Genomic DNA, 23,470 nt, shown 5'->3' with positions numbered 1-23,470 from the left:
TGCGGGACGGGACCATCCAGAGGAGGGACCGGAGGGAGGAGCAGCCTGGAACGGTGACGTAGGATCGGAATGAGGGAGTGAATGTTCCGGGTCACAAACTGGACGGGAGAGGAAATTAACGGACGGAAAAAAAACGCGACCGCTTCCCACCTCCGACACGGAGATGTAGCCCGTGTTTTCTTTGACGCTGACAGAGAACCGAGAGACGGAGAGGTGGCCGACGAGAAACAAACAGGTGTCCGAAAAGTGAAGTAAAGTGACGGGACGACGGAGAGAGAGAGGTCCCCATGTTGGCTGCGAGCTGACGAGCGTTAGCAAGTGTTATTTACAGCCGGAGTTTCGGTGTTTACTCGCGGGTGAGTATCGCTCCGCTCGGGTTTGTCGGTCAATCTAGTCCCGGTCTGTCTGAGGCAATCTGTTGCATCCTCCTCTTCCTCGCTGTTTGTTTATCGCACGGGTCCGAGGTTTGATTCCCAGCTCCCCCGTCATGTTTCACTGTATCCCCCTGTGGCGGTGCAACCGTCATGTGGAGATGATCGATAAACGCCACTGCTCACTGCTGTTTGTGCCCGATGAGATTTATCGCTACGGACGGAGTTTGGAGGAGCTGCTGCTGGATGCCAACCAGCTCCGGGACTTGCCCAAGGTAAGCAGAAAGAAAAAAAGATTTTCACCCCCCTCCCGCTTCCGCTCAAACCCGCAGGTTCAGGGGCAGGGTACGGCTTATTTTTGGGTCACATGTAACGTGTTGAAGCGGCCCTGACACGGAGCTGCGAGCTGAGCTGATCACACATCCCGTGAGAGTCCGATGGGACCCGGGGACAATAATTATGCAAGATCAGCAAGGCAGGCACACTGTGGAAGTGGAAATTTCCCCTGATCTACACTCCCCACCCACCGCAGGTTGACTCAACGCGTTTGCCAGAGTCAGGGTTCGAACATAAAACACATTTTATTTGAGGCCCAGTGTCCCGGCAGAGCCTTGACATTGTGTCCGATTCGTCAAACCTGTTTGGGCAGGTGATCCCAGAGTCATACCCAGGACTGAACGTGAAGAGCACCTGATTCTTCTCCACTGAACACTGATGTGACAATATTTATGATTCATGCACTTATATTAATCAAAGGTAAAGAATGACTGCACCAGAGCAACATTTATTCCATGGCTAAGGTGACATATCATCAGTATGCTGAGTGTGGATGTCAAGCAAGTAGAAGTTTCACTTTCCAAATAAGACATCTGTCCCCACAAGGATTATTTTTATTTTCATGTAATCCGTCAATAATTGTAGAGATCACAGACTTCGTCTTTGATGAAAATAGCAATTCAATTTCGTGTCCGTGTGGAGAGCAACCGTGGAGGAACCCATTGACTGAAATGCATAGGCTATATCGACTTTTTTTTATCTGCATATATATAAATCATTGTTGTCTGGACCTAAAACGACTACAAAAAGTATTGCTGTTTGTTTTGTGTAGAGAAACATTTGATTTGAAGCCCCAAAATATTGGCTGTTGCCCCCGGAGGTTAATTTGTCATCAGGCAATGGGAACTGAGATTGGTCACAACTGGACTGTGATGAAAACTAAAAGTAAAATTTGTCTCTTGACTCTCCGATAGATATTCCAGGACAGTAACCCTTTACAGACACAGTGACTCACAGGATGATTGAAGGGATCTATTTTTGTTGAATAGAAATAATGGACCTTGGTGAGGTGGAGATACAGAAGTCCGGCCTCCTCACTTGTGACTCCATTGCTCTGGATTAAGTGCGACACTAGTTAATGGATTTGCACGTGTGAGAATGGTTCCTTTAGTGTGCGAAGCTGAAGATCACACAGTCAGAACTTTGATGTTTTCTGATATTTATTAATCATAGCCTGGACCAGCTACAGTGAAGGAGAGGATGACGGACTTTGTGGTTTCGAAACATTTTCTCTTTAACCTTTGTTGAAAAAACTGTTTTTTGTTGTCAATGGCTGTCTCATTTCCACTCTGGTGAGGCCTGAGTAAATTGTGTTAGTTATTATTACTGTAACCTTCAATGGGGAGGAGTGCGGCTGCTAATATATTGGGTTTACAGCTATTCCTGACAAGTGGACAGAATACGGATTCAGACTTAGGGCCTTGAGAAACTGTCCTGACCTCGGATAACTGAAGCCATGGTGGGTTTAGATGAAAAGCTGATAGGATTGAGGGACTGTGTTGTGCCTTTCTTTCTCTCTGTCTTTCTTTCTTTTCATCTAAGAGAACTTACAGTGAAGCAGCTTGAACTCCATACAGGAAAGAAAGGACGGCAGAAAAAAAAATTTCTAGGCTTGGCATGCCCATAGAAATGTGATGAAACAGAGATAATGTTAGCAACCTCCCGTGGTCGTGTCACACTGCCTACTTTGTCTGCAGAAGAAAAGACAGGAACAGGTATTCTGATGGAAAACAAAGACGGCATTATGTGTTTTGTTGTCACTCATGCAATTGTATGTGCCAGTGTTTTCTAATGAATCATTGACCTAAATTGAAAAATACAGACCAATAAAACCATAAATCAACACTCATAGCATACACAGTACATCTGACAAACTAACTGCCGGCATAGTTAAAACTCCATCCATAGTGTCTGCAAGAATGTGATTGGCAGGTGTACTCATTGTCAACACGCACACAATAGTTTGACAATTCTCTATCCTCGGTGTGGAAATATTCTAAGTATGTTTAGAGGATAGAGGGGTGTATTTTTGTGCATGCCGACAAGAGAAACAGTGTATTGTGCTCTGGCATGTAACTAATGTCATCAATGCTTGCTGAGTGAACCCAAGAAACATCCAACTGCATGAAACTTCATATCCGTCCACTCCAGCCCTCGCTGCAAGTGTGGCCTCATCGCATTTGCCTCGGAGGTGGCTGACTAAATGCTGACCACTTAACTTTATTATTGTATTGGCAATGATGTAACAAGGCCTTGACACAGTTAACATTTGCAAAGTCAATCATTTCAACCAGCAGGCAGATAAAAACATGCACAAAGGCAAAGATGAAATGGCAAAGGTGTGTTTTTCTTTACGGTAACAAGATGAGGCAAGTTTAACTTCAGCAGATAGCTTCTGTGGTTTTTACAAAGACAAATATGCTGACCGAGTCACGGAGACATGAAGTGCAGCTATGTATGAGTTTGTTTAATGGTTTGGACCTATTTCCTTTTTTAATTAAGTATTATTTGTTCAGAGGTAGTGACTCGTCTCTCTCTCTTTTTTATTCAGTTTCCCTTAAGCTGAATCAGACTGGTTGTTTTTAGTTTATTTTAACAGTAGTCAAACTAAGCAGCTCCAAAGATGTGGAATTGAAGACTAAATGGCTGTTTAAGTGTGTTTGCCTGTCCATCCAGTTTAAAAATGAATGTTGTCTACCTCTCCATTGAAACTTTAAGGCAGAAAGGTGTTGGTTTCTTAGTCAAAGATTTAAATGACCATTTCTTTTCATCTGCGTTGAGTTGTTTTACTAATAACAACTCTTACACCTGCAGTGTATGTGTCTGCATAACAGAATTACTGCAACCTTTCCTTGTCCCACTAGTGTTAGTGAGACACCACTCTGGTAATGCTGATTCAGATGGGGAGGACTGTTCGATGTGCTACCAGCTACATATCCGATTGCAGTTGCACAATGTCAGCATATGGCTTTTGTACGATCCACTTTTCTTTCTCTGTCATCATTATAGTTTTCTGTGAAACTGAAGTGTTCCCACACAGCAGACTTAGATGATAAGGGAGGGTCATCAAACTCCTGTGTGCCTTCGCTAATGTTGTTCCTTGGAATTTGAGACTGGTACGCTCACAAGTAAGTTGCGCATGTGGACTCCATGCATTTGTTCTATACATGTGTGAACCTAAAGGCCCGTACCCAAAACTAAAACATAACCTCTGTGAAGGTAATGAATCAAATATATTTAGTGTTTGGAGTGAATACAGTGTCCGTTCTGAATGGAAATCAAATTTACCAGAAATAACTTATTTTCTTGTTGTTTAACTAATAATTGTACAATTTTGAAGATGACTTTACTGTCTTATATGTGCCAGCTTGTTTTCTGGGGTGAATTGTGGAGGACATTTCTTTAAAAGACCAAATGATTAAATGAGAAATTAATAAAATTATTATTTGCAGCATCAGCAGGTGTTTGAGGGGACAATCTGATGTACACAGTGGCGGTGAGAAGAAGAAGTATCTGCTCAGAGACTAGTAGCTGGAGGATTCATGAAATGTGAATTAAGTGGTGGAGATGGTGATTCTACGAACCTCAAAGCAGGAAGCTGGTGGTTGAACTGAGAAACTCTGCTGTGATCAACAATAAGTTACTGCAAAGAAAGAACTGTCATCAAGGGGCAGTGCAGTTGTTGACCTGTGGTTGTGGTTGAGACATTTTATGTCTTGCCTACACTCTGATTCACTTACATCTGCAAATCTAAACTCCACACAAACTCACAGCGAAGCTTGAATTAGTGTCAACTAACCATCGAATACTCATTTCTTATACTTAAGCATGTATTTCTGTCGGGTTGTGGCCTGGAAAAAAGACCAACGTGAGGTTTAATTGATCTTTTTATTTCTACCTCTGCTAAGGAGGTTAAGTTTTCGTTCTTGTCTGTTTGTTTTTTGGATTGTGAGTATGATTACAGATGGAACATGAAAGAAAGAACCCTTTACATTTTGGCATGGATCAGAATTCGATATTTCCCCCAATTTCCCAGGACATAATTTATGGTTCTCTATTAAAAAATCTGGCATGTTTTATGAACATGTTCGTGCAATTGTATGCCGCTTGATTGAATTTAAAGGAACTTTTGAACCTTGGTGGAGGCTACAAACGTGCACAACGTTAATGGCTTTGTTGACAACCTGCAGTGCACACACTTCCCAAAACCATCAGCAGTGCTAAGGGTGAAACCGAAGGTTCAAATATTGACTCGGGAGTTGGGAGAATGGGTAATGTATTCGTGACTCAGCCTGTTTTGGTTTTGGTGTGTCACACATGGGTGAGTGTTGGGGGCGTGTTGCTCAATGACACTAACAGGACTAACAAGTTTTCTCTCTGTCAGTATGTAAATGCAGGAATCACAAAGCCTTTCACAAGATAGCGACTGAAGAATGGGTTATATATTGCTCATTGTTACTTCTCTTTATATTTACCAAGAGGACTAGAAAAGCATACTGAATTATCTTAATACTTCTGCCTTTTTCTCTCTTGAACAGTGACGGTTTTGAAGTACCTGCATTTGCTTCTTTGAGTGATGCCTCATAAAGTTTCAGTGGCTTCAGTTGAAAGTTAGAAAGTTAACATGTTGGTATTCTAAACCTTAAAAGTTAATTTGCAATATGTTCATGATTTGTCAAACTTGTTTGTTTTTCTGGAAATGAACAAGCCTGTTCTAGTCAAGGCTCCCTTGATGATATCATTGAGACAGAGAGAAATCTTAAAGCTGTTGACTTGTGACTGGGAGATCGAGGTAGCAGATAGTGACAATTACAGATGGAATAAAGGTTCGAGTTAGGAACTAGTTTCAAATGATGTAAAATATCTGAATCTCTTGAGTTTATCAGTTCTTTTTTATCAGTCTTCACTGCTGGAGATTTGCATTAAGTAGGATTCATTGCAAGCTAGTCTTCATTTCATGTAAAAAGATGGAAATTACAGTCTCTGGAAAATTTGCTTTTCAATAAAGTATAGAAACACTTGTAATATGCGGAGGCATTTTACTAGACAAGATGGGTTTAAATTCTGTCATGTATTTGAGACTGCTCCCTAACTAATCAGCATGATCATTACCAAGGGTAAATACCCTACATTATAATCACTTTAGAGCTATGCAGGTAGAAGTAGTAGATCTTTTATTTGACCAAGAAAAAATAAATCAGAATGAATGCTCCACAAAAAGGATCTCATTCGATGATGATAGACCATGATAGACCATTGCTACAAAGGAGGACCTTTTCTCTACTCTACTGTGGTCAGACTCAAACATCATAAAGCAATTTGTGTTGACGCTGAAAATGTGCCTTGGTCGACTTTTGTTCCCCACACAGAAAATCAATCAAAAATAGTTAAAGGAATCAGACTAAGTAATGGCATTGGTATCAGTAAAATATTACCAATTCCCAGCCGTACTCAGTGTTTTTTTATTAGACAGTGAAATGTGAAAGGGAAATTTAAGATGGTTAAGCAGTAAAAGCTCAGACAGCGATTACTTGTAGGACTACAGGTTTGTTTGCTTGATGAAATGATGGATTAGAGACTGTTTGAACTTTCTTAAGACCTTGGAATGACACGTGCATTTTGCAACAGGGTGGAGTTTGACTTTTGGACTCTTGGGCTTTATTTATTTTGTACACATTATTAAAATGTGATCTGTTTGTGGACATGGTTCGTGGACAATGAGCTGTGTCTACAAGAGTTTTTAAAATGCAAACACATTTTTCAAATTACCTTTACACCCAAGACTTAAAATGTACATGAGATCTCACAGTAATAAGATTATCGTTTCATTATGTGCTTAGGTTAGTCTAGCTGTCATAGGTTTTTTTCCTTACCCACATTATACATCCAGAAGAAGAGCATGTATACACAGGGTTCTGTATTTAAAGTGGTGGCAATAAATATAATTTCAAGTGGCGCAATCACACATCATTAGGCTGCTAAAGCGTTGAAGTTGAGGCTAATTCTGCAATAATGAGCTGCATTTGTGGTCTCTACACCAAACTGCACCGATGATGATGAACCTTTCTTTTAGCCAGGGTTGGGCGATATCTTACCATGTCAACAGTGAGACATTGTTATGGACGATGACAATGGAGTAAAGGAAAGTGGGGTTGGGTCAGATCTGCAGGGTCAGACATTATGTGAAAGGGTTAATAGCAATATAAGGATTAGGAGATATTTGTTTATGGCAGGTGCAACAGAGATACTGGTGCCTTGTTGGTCAATTTTAAACCTCAATTCTTTGATAAACATTTGCCCAATGATTTATCGAGGCAGGTGCAAACCAGTCATATGAGTGTCGACCTGAACATATTTTCAGACCAGTTAGTTTTCTATTGATGAGGTGACATTTAGATGAAGCTTCAAGAGTAAGGCAATAGGTAGTGTAAAGGGGAACAACAGGGCAACACCAGCCCAGTTTTCAGATTTTCTTGCAGCCTCAAATGTTCCACCTTTGCATTATCAAACAGGTGGTTGTAAAAAGCTTTTGCAGCTTGAATTAATGTTAGTTACTATGGATTTCAATGGAGACAAAAAAATACATTGTTATAGAGGTATTGAAATTCAGAGACCCGCAGATCAAAAGTCATGTCAGTGTTTGACTGATTGATTGATTGAATAATAAGTAAATGTTTGGTTTTATTAACTGCATTTACTGATATACATTTATAGTGAGACTGGCTGACTTGAAACAGGCAACAGCAAATAAAGCATAAAGGCCAAAGGGGAAGTTTTTCTGTTTTCTGTTTATGCCAAAACTTGAGGGAAACCTGAAACAGCATTGTGAGCTACTTGCTCAATCACCACTAAGGTAGGGCTTTGCCTGCTCTTGTTATGGGTGTCAAGTACGTGCATGTGATAATTGCTTTTGCCCTCTTGGATAACTGCGCCAACTGGATCTTTCTTTCTCATAAACTGACAACAAAGATGGATATTTGTATGTCTACACAGGAGTATTTAGCCTAACCATTTTATGAGTTGTTTTCTTTTTAGTTATAATTTTTTTCAGGAAGGGCTTCTCAGTGAAGTATGAGGTGTTTTTGTCTAACCAATGAATCAAAAATAGACTTTTTTGTCTATTTTTGATTATGTTCCCTTTGTAACAATCTTTGAGAAACAGGAACCTTTTTTGGTTCCTGTTTCTCAAAGATTGTTACAAAGGGAACATACTCTGAAACAGTTGGGTTTAGCTCCTGTCTCTTTAAGACAAGGTAAGAGATAAAGCCCAGTTTCCTCTGATTGGCCAGCTGGCCCCCTCTGTTCCGATTGTTCAAATGCTTCTAGCGCATATAGGAAATGTCTGTCTCAGTTCTCGCTTTACCTGTTACCATTACTTTTGTTAGGAGGTGTGCCACACTAGCCGCAGGGCATACATTATGCAAATGGATGGCTTCAGGAAAGAAAAAGCATGTCCAAGTCAGTCGTTATGTATCTTTGCAATAAAGGAATAATAAGGAATAAAAAAATGTTCTCATACTAAATCTTTTTGACCAAAAGTCAATTCCTGCATTCAGCTACTGTCATTTGTCCTTGCAATCCAGATGCATTACTCATTTGATGGTTTCTAGTGAGATTATTTGAGAAAAACGATTGCACTTCACTGTCAACTTACACCTTTATCTTTTTTCATATTGGACCTGAAGCAGTTTCCATCGTAGCTCCAACTTAAAAGGCTTGTGGGACTGTGTACTGGCTTTAAACATAAAAACTGAAATGCACTGAGACATTATTATTATGTCTGAAAGATTTTACAAGGTGGATGCTGCTTCAGGAAAACAAATCAACAATTTTTACAGGATGCTGGTATAATTCAAACATGTTATTTTCGTTGTGTCTGACTGATTTATTTTTAAGCTTTTTACTGATGACACATCTCTTTTCACTTTGTAGCCATTTTTCCAGCTGGTGAAACTAAGAAAACTCAGCCTGAGTGACAACGAGATCCAGAGACTTCCACCAGAAATAGCAAACTTCATGCAGCTGGTTGAACTGGATGTCTCTCGAAATGGTAAGAAGAGAAAACAGTCATATATAAGTCATATTCTTTTCATTTGCGAGAATGTGCTTATACAGCTCAGTAAGGCAGCACTAAATTCACCAATAGATCGACACTGACAGATTTACACCTCCTTAGTGAAACTTGTGCAAGAAACAATCATGAAGGAAAAACATGGTTTGCGTTAGTGAGAATATCCCAAGCTGTTTGTATAGACTCGCACATATTCCTTCAGATACAGTGGTAAGTGTTCTCCTACCACAGAGCAGCTGCCTGTTCACAGATGTGGCTGGAGAGAAAAACCAGATTCAAACCAAAAGACGGTGCAGACATTTAACACATTGTTTAGTATATGTTGAATCATGATAAAGTGGAAATGTTTTACATTTGATATTTTATTTAGAAGTGAAACATGGCTAACATAGATACGTTTTATTGCTTATCCCTGTCATAACAAATGACTTTATTGTATACTTTTTAATTTGAATTATTATTTCGATATGTATAATTTAACTACTGCTGATTGTGTTGTGAATTTATGTGTGAATGTTAGAGCATGTTTAAAGACCCGAGTAGAGTGTTGCAGTGTTGTAGTAACGTGTACTTTCTGTTTTTCAGATATTATGGAAATTCCAGAGAGCATTTCATACTGCAAAGCCCTCCAAGTGGCAGATTTCAGTGGAAATCCATTAACAAGGTACTCCCACAGATCATGTGTTTCACTTTTCATAAAAGAAAAACAAATTATCAGTCATATGTAGCACTTTAAAGTGGTCTCTTCTCAAATATTCCCATGTCAAGGATAGTAACGCTGCTAAAACCACACATTTAACATTTGTTGATTTTTATACTTGATATTTATTGAGCTTCTCCTGAGTTATGTTGATTTAAAAATGATGGGAATGAGAAAGTACGTCTTTGAAAATGAATAGAAAATAGTTCTCTTCTTGTGGAGGGGATTTCATATTTCCATTGTCCTCATTGTGCATATCTTAAATCCCTTCCCCTGCTGTTGTTCCTCCCACTACAAACATTCATACACTCTCCTTGACAGAGTGCAGATTTGTGCATAGTTTGCCACTGGTTGTGTGGGTGAGAAGAAGTCTAATTTGCACCCCAGTAGGGGTGAAAAACTAGGAGGCGATGAATAGTATTTGAAAAGCAGTGGTGTTCAATACTTTCTAAGTGCACATGGACACTTTTTTCCACAGTAGTAATCTAATTTTCCATTCTTCCTGTTTTAACAGTTTCATAGTAAAGGTTTGGTCACAGCTGTAGGTGGGCCGGAATATAATGTCATGTTGTGCTGTTATAAATTAATATAAATAACAGTTCTATTCACATATGAAATTTAGATGGAAAATGTCTTTTTAGGTGTGTTTTTCAGCTCCTCATTATTTTTTGTCTTGTATTTAAAAACACACCTTGACAGCATCGTGAAATATGACTATGATGACGTTGTCTATGTTATTAAAGGTCATTTTAAGATTGATGGTAGGTTCCAGTTTAAAATTCAGTGGTTGGATGCTGTGTTTATTTTACTAAGTTTTAGTTTATACGAAGCTCCTTACTTAAGAACAGCAGGCTGCAGGTGATGTCTGGTCAGTTATTAAAACTTGTTGATAGCTTTCCTGATCTCTGGCTCACGTTTGTTTGAAATATTTTTGACAGTCTAGTTGTAAACCACTCACATTTGTGTAAGATGCTCAAATGCATTTACATGCACATTAGTGGTTTCCACCAAAGTGTAGATAACCAGAGCTCAAAGGATGCAGACATACTTTAATTGTTGTGGTCACAGATCAAAGTGAGACCACAACTAGCATCTAAGTGGTCCCATCCGGCCATGCTGCAGTACTAAAGAGGATAATGTAAGCAATTAAAAACTGAAGAAAAAGTTTTGTCTTGAAAAAGGTCAGGATGGATTCACTTAGAATTGGGAGTGGGAGTGGCTACATATTATCTCTTTTTAGGAGACCTGAGTACACTGACTTGCCTAAAGAGCTGATAAATCCTTGCTCAACACTGCTTACGATTTTGGCAGACTTCCGCAGTTCCTCCGTATTTTCCCCGGAGGAGGTGCATGTGTGAACACAAATGTCAGAGTGAGGCGCTCCATAATTTCTGCGGACTTTATCCACCTGGCCTCCTAGTATAAAGTCCGTAGAAATCCAGAAGAGGTCGATATGTAACCAATGTTTATCTGTGCTGTTTATGTCAAAAGGCATTCACTTTTCTGCTGACATCTCACACGGTGTCCACTTTCTGTGCCTGTTTTTTTTTTTTTTTTTTACAGGTTACCTGAAAGCTTTCCAGAACTGCGGAATCTAACATGCCTTTCCATCAATGATATTTCATTGCAAGTTCTTCCAGATAACATTGGAAAGTAAGTGCATGCACCATTTCATACCTTTGAAACTAAAACATTTCCACATAGTTTAATGGCGGAAGTGTAATTGTTCATTGTGACCTGATGTGACTAATACCTGTATTACTCTGAACAAATGGTAAAGCATTAGTGGCCTGGAGTCCATATAAAGTAACATAAATGTCAAAGCACTTTTGTCACAAAACATCCTACACGTCCCTCTCTCTCTACGTTTCCTTGTCTCACACTTTGTCTTGTCTTTGTGGTCATTTCTGAGTCAAAAAAAAAAATTGGTAAATTCAAGAATCTGAATTTTAGGCCTTAAAAAGTCTTAAATATAATAAAATATTAAGTTGAGGTTAAAAGACATTTATGAAGGTCTTCATTCTGTTAATGTTCATTTTTTGCTACTTCTGTCGGTTTTAGTCAGATAATTTTTTTGGCAGCTTGCGTAGTTTGTATCGTCACCATGTGTTGCAGTTCTTTGTCAGTGATATACATATCAGCACACTGTAATACCACTACAAATAAGACCAACATGGAACTTATAACTGTCTACTCACACCTTGGTCAGAATTGATCTCAGTACTCTACAACAGTAGTTGGCTGAGGGAAAGACTATAGACACCCACTGTCTCTGCCTGTAGTTAGTAGAGTGATAATGTGTCGTATGGAGGGTTATTCTCCATTCGGCTACTTCACCTCATATCTAATTATGTGAACGTGTGAGGTATTCTGGGACTCAGATATTCCTTCATATCTGTCGTACTCGACCTAGTTCTTTTAATTCATTATTAAAAGTCTTAATTGAAACTTGTTGAAACCCGCAGAAACCTTCTTCGTCATGTTTCATGATCATTAATACCTCTTCCTACCTTCTGTAATAAATACTATTACAGTACGGAAATAAACTCATGCAGCAATCATGTCCTTTTCCACAGATTGAAATAATTTCTCCATCCTAACCACATTACTCTTCACAGACCCATCAGTCACTGTCCTCTCCTTGGCCGCTTTGTTCTTGTTCATAAAAGGCAAAAAGTCTTGTTGTGAGATGGCACATAATCTCGAGCAGTAAAAACTCCTGTCTGCCAACATTCTTATTCATATTAGGTCTCCTTTATTGACGAGTTCAGTTATAATTGTATTTAATAACAGAAGTATGTGCTTTTTGGTGAATTTGCCACAAGGCATGTTTTTAGTGAAAGTTCAAAATTACAGGGAAACTGAAATTGAACTTTTAAAAGGATGAAGTTACTCCAGATGAGGATTTAAGATTAGAATTTGTTTTAAATAAACATCTTGATTTATGATACAGAAATAAAACTGATAAAAACAGAGGTGTTGTTTGAAGGCACTTCTTGACATTGATTAATGACGTTGTCCAGCGGCTTGTTTAAAGGGTTTTTGGCCGTTGTATGTACGGCATATTTTAACCATTAGATAACTGCTGGAGCTAAACTAAACACAGATTTGTCTCAGTTTGCCACGGTGCCATAAATTAAGGATTATTGCTTAACCTCTCAGAGATAATGTAAGAATGGTGGATGATGACAGCCTGACTGCATGATTTGGGAAGAGTTGTCATGACTGCAGACCTATAACACTGTACCGCTCAGATAGTGTTTTAGGTTTAATGTGATGTTATACAGGGTGATGATAGACATACATTAGATTATGACCTGAATAAGATTATGAAAGACCCAACCCACCAGATAGATTCTTGTGATGAAGATCATTGATTGTAAACAAACTTTAAACACACTTTTAAAACCAAACAAAATAAAGATTTAAAGTTATTGGTTGCTCTGGATATTGCTTAATATTGTTTTGGAAATTTCATCAATAATACTTCTGTCATGTTGTCTGGACTCTTATAAACCATGTGCTTCCTAGCAGAAGCTTTTTTACAGCATTTAATACTTTGTCCTCCCAAAAAAGAAATATTTAGAAAAAAATGCTTCCTTTCAGAAATAGATGTTTTGCACCCTTCTTACTTTACAAAGCCATTTGTCATATCGTTCATGTTGTCTGCCATGGCAACACCTACAAACTGAACTGATTTACATTATTTTGAAAGACGCATTAAATTTTTCCTCCCGAGTCACATAAAGTTCAAGAGGATCTCCTCTCACCTATTTCCTTAAAGCGCAGCATGTGCCCCAGATATGCCCTTTATCTATCTTACATAACGCGGTGAGTTAAGGCCTGCTCTCTGTCAAGAGAAGAACGTAATGAAAACCGTAACACAGTTGGAGAAACACGCCGTGGGTTTTTAGACGTGGATAAGATAAATGTTGAAGGGGTTAAATTACATCAATCATCTCCAGGGGTGGGAGTGTTTTCCAACCCCCCAAAAATAAATGGTCTTCACAGAAATCTGAGACGTCTGATGAGATGGGTGGTTGTTTACATCTTTTAGCTGATCACTAAGACCAGATTTCAGACAGACCAAGCTACAAGATGTTGACTGTCTTTTATTCTCTGGCTGGGTGATCTGCTGTGGTGAATGAAAAACACAGACATGAAGAAAGATGAACTAAAAGTAGCAAGAGATAACTGGTTTAAACACGCCTAGGTATGGAAACAATGCCACTGTTATAGATAGAATATGTAACAATTCTTCATTAAAATGTCTAAAAACATTTCTATGTTGTTGACTTGTGAACTTCAATTATCCAAAATGTTTCCAACAATTTTGCCCGTCTTTGCTATAACCTCCAGGGCAAACAACATATGACAAAGGAAAAACACACAGCTAGCCAGTCTGCTTTTTATTGCTTCCACTAATGGATCACATGTATTCAATACTGTTTGTTGTGTAATGTGAAATATACTTCATCCGTGAAAATAATTTGCATCTGAGTCATCTCACGGTGGTGAAGATGAACTCCCATGATCCCACGCTGCTTCGTCTAAATAGGTCTTTTGTTTTTACGTTTAAGGCTTTAGAAACAAGTCATTAGCAAATTTCTAACTCGTGTGTCTTGATATTTACGATCAGGAAAAATGCTGTTGAAAAACAAGAAGAAAGTTTTATTCAGTCTGGGGTCATTAACACAATGGACTTTGTTCTGTGATACGTGACTGTTGTCATAAAACCTCCAGTAATTGGTTACTTGCACAACACTGAGGCCTAAATTCACAGCCCTGTACTGTACACGTTTTAGCTCTTCATTTAAACCTTGCAGCCGTTGTTTATGCTGCTGCAATTTTCACGACCCTGATAAGAGTGACACACCTCTAAACTACTTCCTGCTTTCTGATATCTGATTGTGATGTGATGTTACAGAGCGTTATTTAGCTGTTATTGTTTTAGAGACATTCTAAAACATCAAGAGCATCATGTGTAATGTTTATCTGTGTTTAGAGGAGAAATGAGTAGAAGTTTGTAGAGTAACTGCTGCTTTTGTTTTCAGTGCTAAGTTTAAGAAGCGTATAATAATGATTATATAATTATTGTTTTTGTTCATCATTACAGCCTTTCCAATTTGGTATCACTAGAACTCAGAGAAAATCTGCTCACATTCCTACCTGAGTAAGTATTCAGTCAACTGCACTGTAGATAGCTCTAAACATGTATGAATTGTTGTATAATATTTCTCCAAAGTTAAGTTGTGTGCTTGTATAAGTGAGAAGCTTTAAACCTACATGTAAAGGCTGTTAAAGCATTTAACATGCTGCATTTATATTGGGACTTTGTTAACCTCCCTTCCATCTGTCACCCTCAGGTCACTATCTCTGCTCCATAGACTAGAAGAACTCGACCTAGGAAATAATGAACTATACAATCTGGTAAGTGTTGTATTTGTTTCAGTCAGAGGAATAACACGTGGCCAAACCGAGCAGAACAAAACTTTTTCTCCCATTTCCTTGTTCTTGCCATGTCCAAGTAGATTAGCATCCCTCGAGAACAGCTTTCACCTCTTATCACGCAGATGGGAGGAGGACCATCTGCTTTGAGCTCCGGTTTTAAGTTGTAATCTTATGTGAGCCGTCTAACTCCGATGGTGAATGATTTACTCACAGATCATGCAAAGTCAGACTAGAGTGCTGAAATGGCTTTTTATCTGCTTTAGACTTCATACCTCAGGTTTTTCTACATCAAAATAAAGTATTTAAGTCTTTGGTAGTTTTTTGTACTCACGGTTGTTGTAATTAACATTTGAAAAATCACACAAATTAAAAATGTTTCAATGCTTTATGGCAGCAATTACATACAATAAATAACTTAAAGGCAGCCATTATGCCTTTAAGCAGGCCAAAGGTATATAATACCCTCGTGAAGTTACAATGTACCTTAAAACATGAATAAGTATCGATTCAAGTATGTTGTAGACTTGTGGAGCCATTATTTCATTTTAGAACTTTAAACTCCTGTGGTTTGCAATTTGCTATGTGTGAACCATGATTTTGAATTAAAGAAAAATATTGTCAATAATATATGTCTGCTTTGTTGTCTCTGTCTCTTCTTTTTTCCTGGCTCTCTCTCTACATCTCTTCCCCCCACACAGCCCGAGTCGATAGGCTGTCTCGTCAGTTTAAAGGACTTATGGCTGGATGGAAACCAGTTGGCTGATATACCTGCAGTAAGCGATGCATGCAAAATATATTTCTCTTATTAATATAAGTATCACACACACCATGAAGTGACTTTCAACAATGAAACTAAATAAGTGTGACAAGAAAATCAATGACTTGTCTTGTAGTCCAGCTATTTACTGCATGTTGCCAAAGCCTTAATGTTGTGTCTGATTATAAATTCCATGCAGTGATTCAGTTATAGATCTAAAGGCTAAAGTTATCAGAGCAGACAGATAACCCTTGTGTCCTGAAATTAAATGAGGCATTCGCTATCTCTGCTTCTTTAGATTCTATTTGCTGCTGTATTGTTGTAACAATAAGTGTGTGCTCTGAACCTCAGGAGATGGGCAGTATGAAGAGCCTGCTGTGCCTGGATGTGTCTGAAAACAAACTGGTGCACCTCCCTGAGGAGTTGGGGGGGCTGCTGTCACTGACTGACCTGCTGGTTTCTCAGAACTTCATTGATGCTCTACCTGACAGCATTGGTAAGCATGTGCATCTCCCCAATAATATTTTTATAGGTTTGTCTAATAGGTTATATGTCATCACTAGGTAATTCTCACATATGGGATAATAGACTATATATTTTCCCTCTAAATTTTCATTTGAAAGGCTTATCAGCTTTTTATATGTGAAACTATATGTGAACTGTATGTTGTGAAACAAGTACAAATCCCTCAGGACTGGTACTGTTGCACTGCTTGTAGTCATATATTGGATGATTTCTTTATTTTGCTCCTCTGGCTAAAAATGAAAAGCAATTTTAAAAATCAGCAACAAACATTTCCCACAATGTCACAGTAACCCTGCCTCGTTAGCCTGCTCATAACTGTCGCAACAAGGTTTAAAATATCTAAAAAAAACATTGTGTTCCTTTCCCCGCAGGAAAACTACGGAAACTTTCGATCCTGAAAGCTGATCAGAATAAACTAACTTATCTCCCAGAGGGCATTGGCAACTGTGAAAGTCTCACTGAACTTGTGCTCACAGAGAACCATCTACAGGTTTGTCTTCAAAATGAAATGGGAGCCCTTTGGTATTAGTACTGCCACAGGTTTGCTGTTGTACAGACTGTCTAGTTACATATGTTTAAATTGTTTACTGAGACATCCGGTGCTATGCTAACATATTACACATGTTTTTAAATTTAGGAATTAATAGACTTTATATATTTTTAAAATAAACCCACCCATTTTATCAGTTCAAGTTCTGTATGGTGTGGGTCAGCGTGCTTTAGCTCTGAGTTCAGGTTGAATTAGTCAGTCTAGTTTTTTATGAATGCCTTTTTTGCCACTGATGCACATTCATGATAGAGTGAGACAGATTTAAAGCCACATTCAGGTGAATCAAACATTCTGACTGTTTCCTGTCACTCCTCTTTGTCTAAGCACAAGAGCACTGCATCAGTGATGACACATCAACACAACTTGGTCGTCTATGCTGTTCACATTTTATGAATAAATTGACCAATGTGACAAAATGTATCTTAACACGGATCTTAACACATTTTTTCTAAGGTTGTTTTTTAATTTTTTTTTATTATTGCTACAGGGTTTGCCAAGGAGTATTGGGAAACTAAAGCTACTTTCCAACTTCAACTGTGACAGAAACCAGCTAATGTCGTTACCCAACGAGGTGAGTTTACCAAATATCAACTCCTTTAGAATGAAAAGCAGTGTGAGTTGAGAGGTACAACCACAAAACTTACAATGGAAAAATGTACGTACCAAAAGTGTCTTTCTGTCCAGAGATAACTCTTCTACGAATACATACATAGCAGCCAAGTTTGAAATATTTAGTGCCCGAGCACAGAAATGATTCAGCCCAGACTGGTACTTTTCCTTTCCTCACCAAAGAAATCAGAAAGACCAATGAACCATAATCACACTCAGAATTATCCTCCTAGTGATTAACTGACTAATCACGCAAACATCTTACATTTTGTATGTTTTTATAAAAGGTTGAATTTAGGTCTAAAAACTACAAATCCACAGAAACAGTAGCTGTAACACTTGTCGTCTGAAGGTGGTGCAAGGGTCAACATTTTCTCTACATCTGCAACTTTTCTTGTTGCAGGTTAGACAAGAACTGCACCTCTCATCTTCTGATTTTATTATAAACGTTTTAATTATATATTATCATTTTTCTAAACCTAATGTTTAATTGCAAGAGTTAAGAGGGATGGTGAGATATATATAAAGTTCCTTCACGTGTTGGATCAACAACAATGCTCTACTGCTCAGTCCTCTCGGTTTGCTCAGCTCCGTCTGAGTGTCTCGGTTGTTTTTCTATGTGACGTGCTTTACGAGCCTCTTGTCTGTTCCAGTGAGGGCACGCCTGCTTGAAAGCTCCATCTGAAAGGCTTCTTTAGACGTCGTACAATGAGCCTGTGTCTTAATGATGCAAAGACTACAGTGTTTAGAGAATAATAACAGTCCAACACACTTGGTCTGGATAATGAATCGATGGTGTCACTGTTTTCTTAGACCAGCTTTGCATGACATCTCTCAACAATCATAGTGTAACCACGGCTCATGTATTGATTTATGCTCTGCTGAGCTACTTGACCATAGGCTCAGTTTTATGGATTTCAATGATTGTTAATTAGCTGCTCTTGGCACTTTTTTCTTTGTTTACACTCAGATAAAATCATATTATTATGAATTAAAAATGATGCAAAACCTTTTGTTTGTTCGTTCTACTTAATTTATCGTTGAGTCTACTCGGTCCTGTGAAAACATTGAGCGCTTAATCATATTTACTCATGTAGATGATGAGCTTAACCTGCTCCTTTTAACATGATGAATCTGCTGGTATCCTGCTCCTGAGCAGATTAATAGATTACAACTGCAGTTCAGCTGCACCATCAAGTCTCTGCCTTGTCTGCTTACCGGGACTAATTGTTCCTAATTTTAGGTCCCGCTGGCACAGTCCATTGACATTCAGTCAGCCACTTAGATCACCAATTCTGGGACCACATGCACAAATAGTGACGACCGGTCCTTATATCAAAATGTCAAGATTTATTTCATATGTTTTTAGACTACATTAGACCTTTTTCTCATATTTGCTCACTCAGACATTTTCATGTCATTAATTTACAGACATTTAACTAGGTGGAGTGGCAGATAAGATGCCCTAAAATGTCCAGAGTAACTGATTTGGACATTTGTGATCCTGCATACAAAATTTCAGGAGCCTATGTTTTTTTGCTTCACTACTGTTACTGACTTTTAACCTAATCATTATGTCTCCAATCATTTCATAGATTGGAGGCTGCAGCAGTCTGAATGTCTTCTGCGTACGAGAGAACAGACTGACAAGGATACCGTCAGAGCTGTCACAGGCCACAGAACTGCACGTGTTGGACGTCTCTGGAAATAGGTACATATGGTTGACATATACCAACTTCTCAGCAAAAGCACTCTGCGTGAATCTGAAGACTGATTCTTCAGAAATTATATAAAACAGCACAATTAAACCAATGTTTTTATTCTACAAAAATGAAAAAAAATATTATTTTATCATAATTGACAAATATGTGATTATATACTTTTCACTTTCGGAGCTTTTGACAATACATTACTCACTCACTATCAGTAAGAGGTGGTTCTGTTTCTGATTCACTGTGGCTACTGGCTTTGATTGTCTTTAGCACACACACACAAACACACACACACCTTTAGACCTTTAGCACCGCAGTGTTGTGACAGTAAGAACCTGCAGGTATCTCGTGGTCTCTTAATGTTTTACAGTTTTTGATATGAGTTGGTTAGTGATTATTTATATTTCCTTTTTGTTTTCAGGCTCGTCTACTTACCCATGTCGCTGACCACTCTACGACTGAAAGCCTTGTGGTTGTCAGAGAACCAGTCGCAGCCTCTCCTCACCTTCCAGACTGACGAGGATCCCGACTCAGGCGAGAAGGTGCTCACCTGCGTGCTGCTGCCTCAGCAGCCGTGTGAATCAGACCATAAAGGTAATGTCTGTAACAAGAGGAAGCCTAAGATAAGACTCACAAGGTTTGAATAACCAAATCATAAATTCAGGAGCAGTAGATATTTACACTCACACTGGACTGGTTTATGTTTAATTGATGTGTTCATAAGCAGTGCTTCTTTGCATATGAACTTTTTGTATGTATACATACATGTATGTATATTATGCAAGATCAGTGTCTCCATGCTCCTAATGTGTCAGGCCTCTCCTACATCAAAAGGACTCGTTGCCAGCGCTGCGACATTTGAGAAATATTCCTCATCGCTTCTTGCATCATCTCCGCTTATTTAGTGCCCTGTAGTTTTGGTGACATGATCACATGATCTGCTCGGGGAAGCACAGTATGTACGGTGCCCTCTGATCCTTCCCTGCAGTATCTGTCGATTATGAGGTCCTGTAAGGGATCACAGCTCTTCTAACAGATCAGGCCCCCTCCTGTCCCTTGAGGCCCTCCTTGGTTATGTTTTTCAGAAATGCGGTGGATTGGACAGCTAAAGAGGCTTAGCAGCAGCGGCTGGCCGGCTGCCATTAAAAGCCGGCCCACTGGGTGTAGAGATGCGGCTGAGGGGCCAGCTCTATCACTGCCTGATATGACCGTTTATTGTAATTTCTTTTTTTTTTGCTGTCATCCACAGACTTGCATGTAAATCTGTGGAGTGTTTGCGATTCGCTGCAAAATGCTTCATATCAATGTAGTTTGCATTTAAAAAGATTTTCTTTGGGGGAAACAAAAGAAATTTGTTTCTCCACCAAAAAACATTACAGAGCATTTATTAATTTAATTTCTCTCTCTCTCTTGTCGGAGAGATGCAGCTGTAAGATGGGTGGAGGTCAGATGTGTGAGGCTGAAACTGAAGTTGGGGGCAGGGAAGATTGCGTTGCTGTAAGCCTGTGACTAAGCTGGGATTTGAAACTGTGATCTGGCAGTTTCAGGCTCTCTCATATAAGTGCTGGGTTATGTGACAGCTTTCATTTCTTGAGTAGGCAGAGAAGCAATCTATAATTTAATCTCCCAAAGATATTCACCTCAACAAATTAGTTTTTTGTGCTTGCATGAATTCCAGCAATATAAATCTGTCTTGTCTCTTTAAAAACTCCAGGGTCTGACAATCTTGCCCGCTTCGGAGCCCTGGAGAGTCTGGTGAATGAGATGGCAGACGACACATGGGACAACAAAGCCGTGAACAGGATCAGTGCCATTCACTTCCTGGATGATGATGAGGAGGAGGATGACGATAAGGTGAGAGCACGAGCTCCAGAACACAATGTGGCAAATTGTGATAAATAATAACCCACTTTGATTGTTACACTCAAACCGAGAACATTTGTCGTCAGGCAGTTTGCAATATGCCATGAAATCTCCATTAGGATGTTATAATGTAGTTAAAGTTGTATACATGTCTGCATAATACAACTAAAATTGGAATACGATTTGATTGTTGCTTATTCAGAGTATGATCTTAATCAGGTTAAGGTAATGGGAAAGTGATTTTTACATGACAGTGTCAAATATTGTCTTAAGGAAGTGAAAAAAAAATCCCTAACCCCCATGATGTGGATCTGCACCAGGGATTCATTCTTGATCAATACTACATTCTTCCACCAAGTTTCGTAGTAAACCGTCCAGTAGATTTTGCGAAATCTAACTTACAAACAAACAAAAAACCAACCAACAAACAAACGTACAGGGGTGAGAACATAACGTCCCTGGGGAAAGTGGCAATAACTCTTTTTGCTGCAGATACAGCAAAAGTACCAATAATGTGAATCTGTCATTCACACAGGGAACTCTCCTGCGGCGGGCCACGCCTCACCCCGGCGAGCTGAAGACGATGAAGAAAGCTGCTGAGAACCTCCGCAACGACCTGAACGCTGCCAAAGGCCTGGACTCCAACAAAAACGAGGTCAATAACGCTGCAGACAGAGTGACCACGTCTGTGTGACCTTTTTTTGAATTTTTTTACCTCAGAAATGTTTTTTACCTCCTGTGTGTCACCGTGTTGTCCTGCACAGACCCTGCAGCCCCCTCCTCTCCTTTTTTATTATTTTACCCACAAACCCCCGGTGTGGCCTCCCCCTCCTCTGATTATACCCTGGGACGCCTGTAACCTTACTCCATCACGAGTCCTGTGTAAAAAGTCTTTGACTCAGTCTACCAGGGCTGCTGTGCCTTCCTCTTTTTAATGAACGTCCACAGCAATAATCTGCACAGAGATGCTCCTTTTAAAAGATATTTTAATGATTTAATACTTTTTTTTAAATGCCTCTTTTAAAAATATACATTAGGTAGTTGCACTATTATAAGTCTTTATAATATGGTCAAAGCTTCTTAAATGTATTATATATTTGTTCTATATCTATTTTTAAAACACTGGGTAAATACTTCTTTTTACACAAAGAAACGCAAGTTTTTTGGACCTACTGATAAAGGATTATTGTATAGTCTTTTGTGTATATTGATACTTTTATACTTTTCGGCAGCTCGGATGTAAATAAAATGTATAGTAATTTTCTTAATCAGTTTCAGATTTTCAAACGTTTTTTTCTCTGTTTGAAACTTGGTACTTTTTTCTTTTTAAATCAAAGCAATGAACAAAACACAGTCACTAATGTCTTATACAAACTGTCATCTGGTGAGTGGATGGCCTTGAATCCTCTTTTTGTTTATGTGTAAAATATCTAGACTTTTATTTTGGATAATGAATATTTGATTTAATTAATTAAGTTTGGATTTAAGTGCTGTTCATCACACCTAAAAGACTCACCTGCAATGTAATTACACAGAATAACAAATGCTATTTTATTTATATGTGCTGTGCTTCAATGCTTTGCCATATTTTCTCAAATAGATGCCAAAACCAGCTGTATTTTATTTTGAAAAGGTTTCCCTTACTGTTTAGAATAACCTTCGGACATTTGGTGAGAGCGAGGTTTGTACCATAAGAACGACATCCTCTAAAAATGCAGTTTTTAGAAGTTCCACTTTAATGCACTTCTCAGTGTTTCTCAGATCTTATTCTTATTTTATATGGTACATGATAAGTTGTATTATTTTTGTTTTAAACTGATTGCAAAAAAGTGGACCAGCGAAATTGGTTCAAGTGTTGGTTTTTATGTTTTTAATTATTTTCTGATCAAACTGCACAAGACGGATCTCAACACGGGCACTGGGCCCCAAGATCTGGATGAGTTTTTAACCACTGATCAATAAAATGAGTGCAACACCAAACTACATGTTTGTTATTCCTTCAATTTGATTAGTCAGCCAAAGACTGTCTTCTCAGTTGAGTTTAATATACCTAACTTCTAAATGTCAATGCATTTGGTGTGATCTTTCTCACTATCCACAAAATAATGATCAATAAAATAATACATTGATAAGATGGATGTTCCATAACCCGTTCCCTCCATCGCTTGTTTTGTGTGTCCAGCAGTGCATGATGTTTCTGTGACGTTTACCAGCATGTGCCACATATGACTTGTCTGCCCTGCACGTTCTGAATGTACTGATGCTGCCATGTTATCAATATGTTAGTAAATGAATGTTTATGTGTACTTATACATTTTTTATCCATTTGTGCTCATCAAATCCCCAATATAGTGAAACTACAAATCCAAGGAACTAATGACAGTGATTATTTATTTTTCATTAGCCATGTGAAGATCAGCAAACTGATGTTTAACTACAATTCCCTTGACAGAATCAGCTATTTAATAATAATATGTTTATACTAATACCTGTAAGACTTTGTTATTTTTATTGAAGAGCTGTTA

At 38.6% G+C, this 23,470-nt stretch overlaps 1 protein-coding gene across 1 annotated transcript; it reads left to right on the top strand.

Moving 5' to 3' along the window:
- Positions 1-20: 20 nt before the first annotated feature.
- Positions 21-22,925, top strand: lrrc1 (leucine rich repeat containing 1). The gene is made up of 14 exons (XM_020087164.2): positions 21-646; positions 8,640-8,757; positions 9,364-9,442; positions 11,042-11,131; positions 14,595-14,651; positions 14,845-14,908; positions 15,628-15,702; positions 16,038-16,182; positions 16,583-16,701; positions 17,249-17,332; positions 18,966-19,081; positions 19,504-19,676; positions 20,797-20,936; positions 21,481-22,925. The coding sequence occupies exons 1-14, from the start codon at positions 488-490 to the stop codon at positions 21,637-21,639; spliced, it is 1,578 nt and encodes a 525-aa protein (XP_019942723.1). The 5' UTR covers positions 21-487; the 3' UTR covers positions 21,640-22,925.
- The last annotated feature ends 545 nt before the right edge of the window (positions 22,926-23,470 follow it).

This window comes from Paralichthys olivaceus, chromosome 14, assembly GCF_024713975.1.
Source record: "Paralichthys olivaceus isolate ysfri-2021 chromosome 14, ASM2471397v2, whole genome shotgun sequence".
NCBI classification, from domain to species: Eukaryota; Metazoa; Chordata; class Actinopteri; order Pleuronectiformes; family Paralichthyidae; genus Paralichthys; species Paralichthys olivaceus.
This window is presented reverse-complemented; position numbering and strand designations above follow the sequence as displayed.

What these genes read in the sequence shown, in the direction of transcription:
- lrrc1 (XM_020087164.2), top strand. Translation starts at nt 488, where the DNA reads ATGTTTCACTGTATCCCCCTGTGGCGGTGCAACCGTCATGTGGAGATG. An exon ending in ACTGGATGTCTCTCGAAATG is followed by an intron (nt 8,758 to 9,363) that starts GTAAGAAGAGAA and finishes TCTGTTTTTCAG; the next exon opens with ATATTATGGAAATTCCAGAG. An exon ending in TAATGTCGTTACCCAACGAG is followed by an intron (nt 17,333 to 18,965) that starts GTGAGTTTACCA and finishes ATCATTTCATAG; the next exon opens with ATTGGAGGCTGCAGCAGTCT.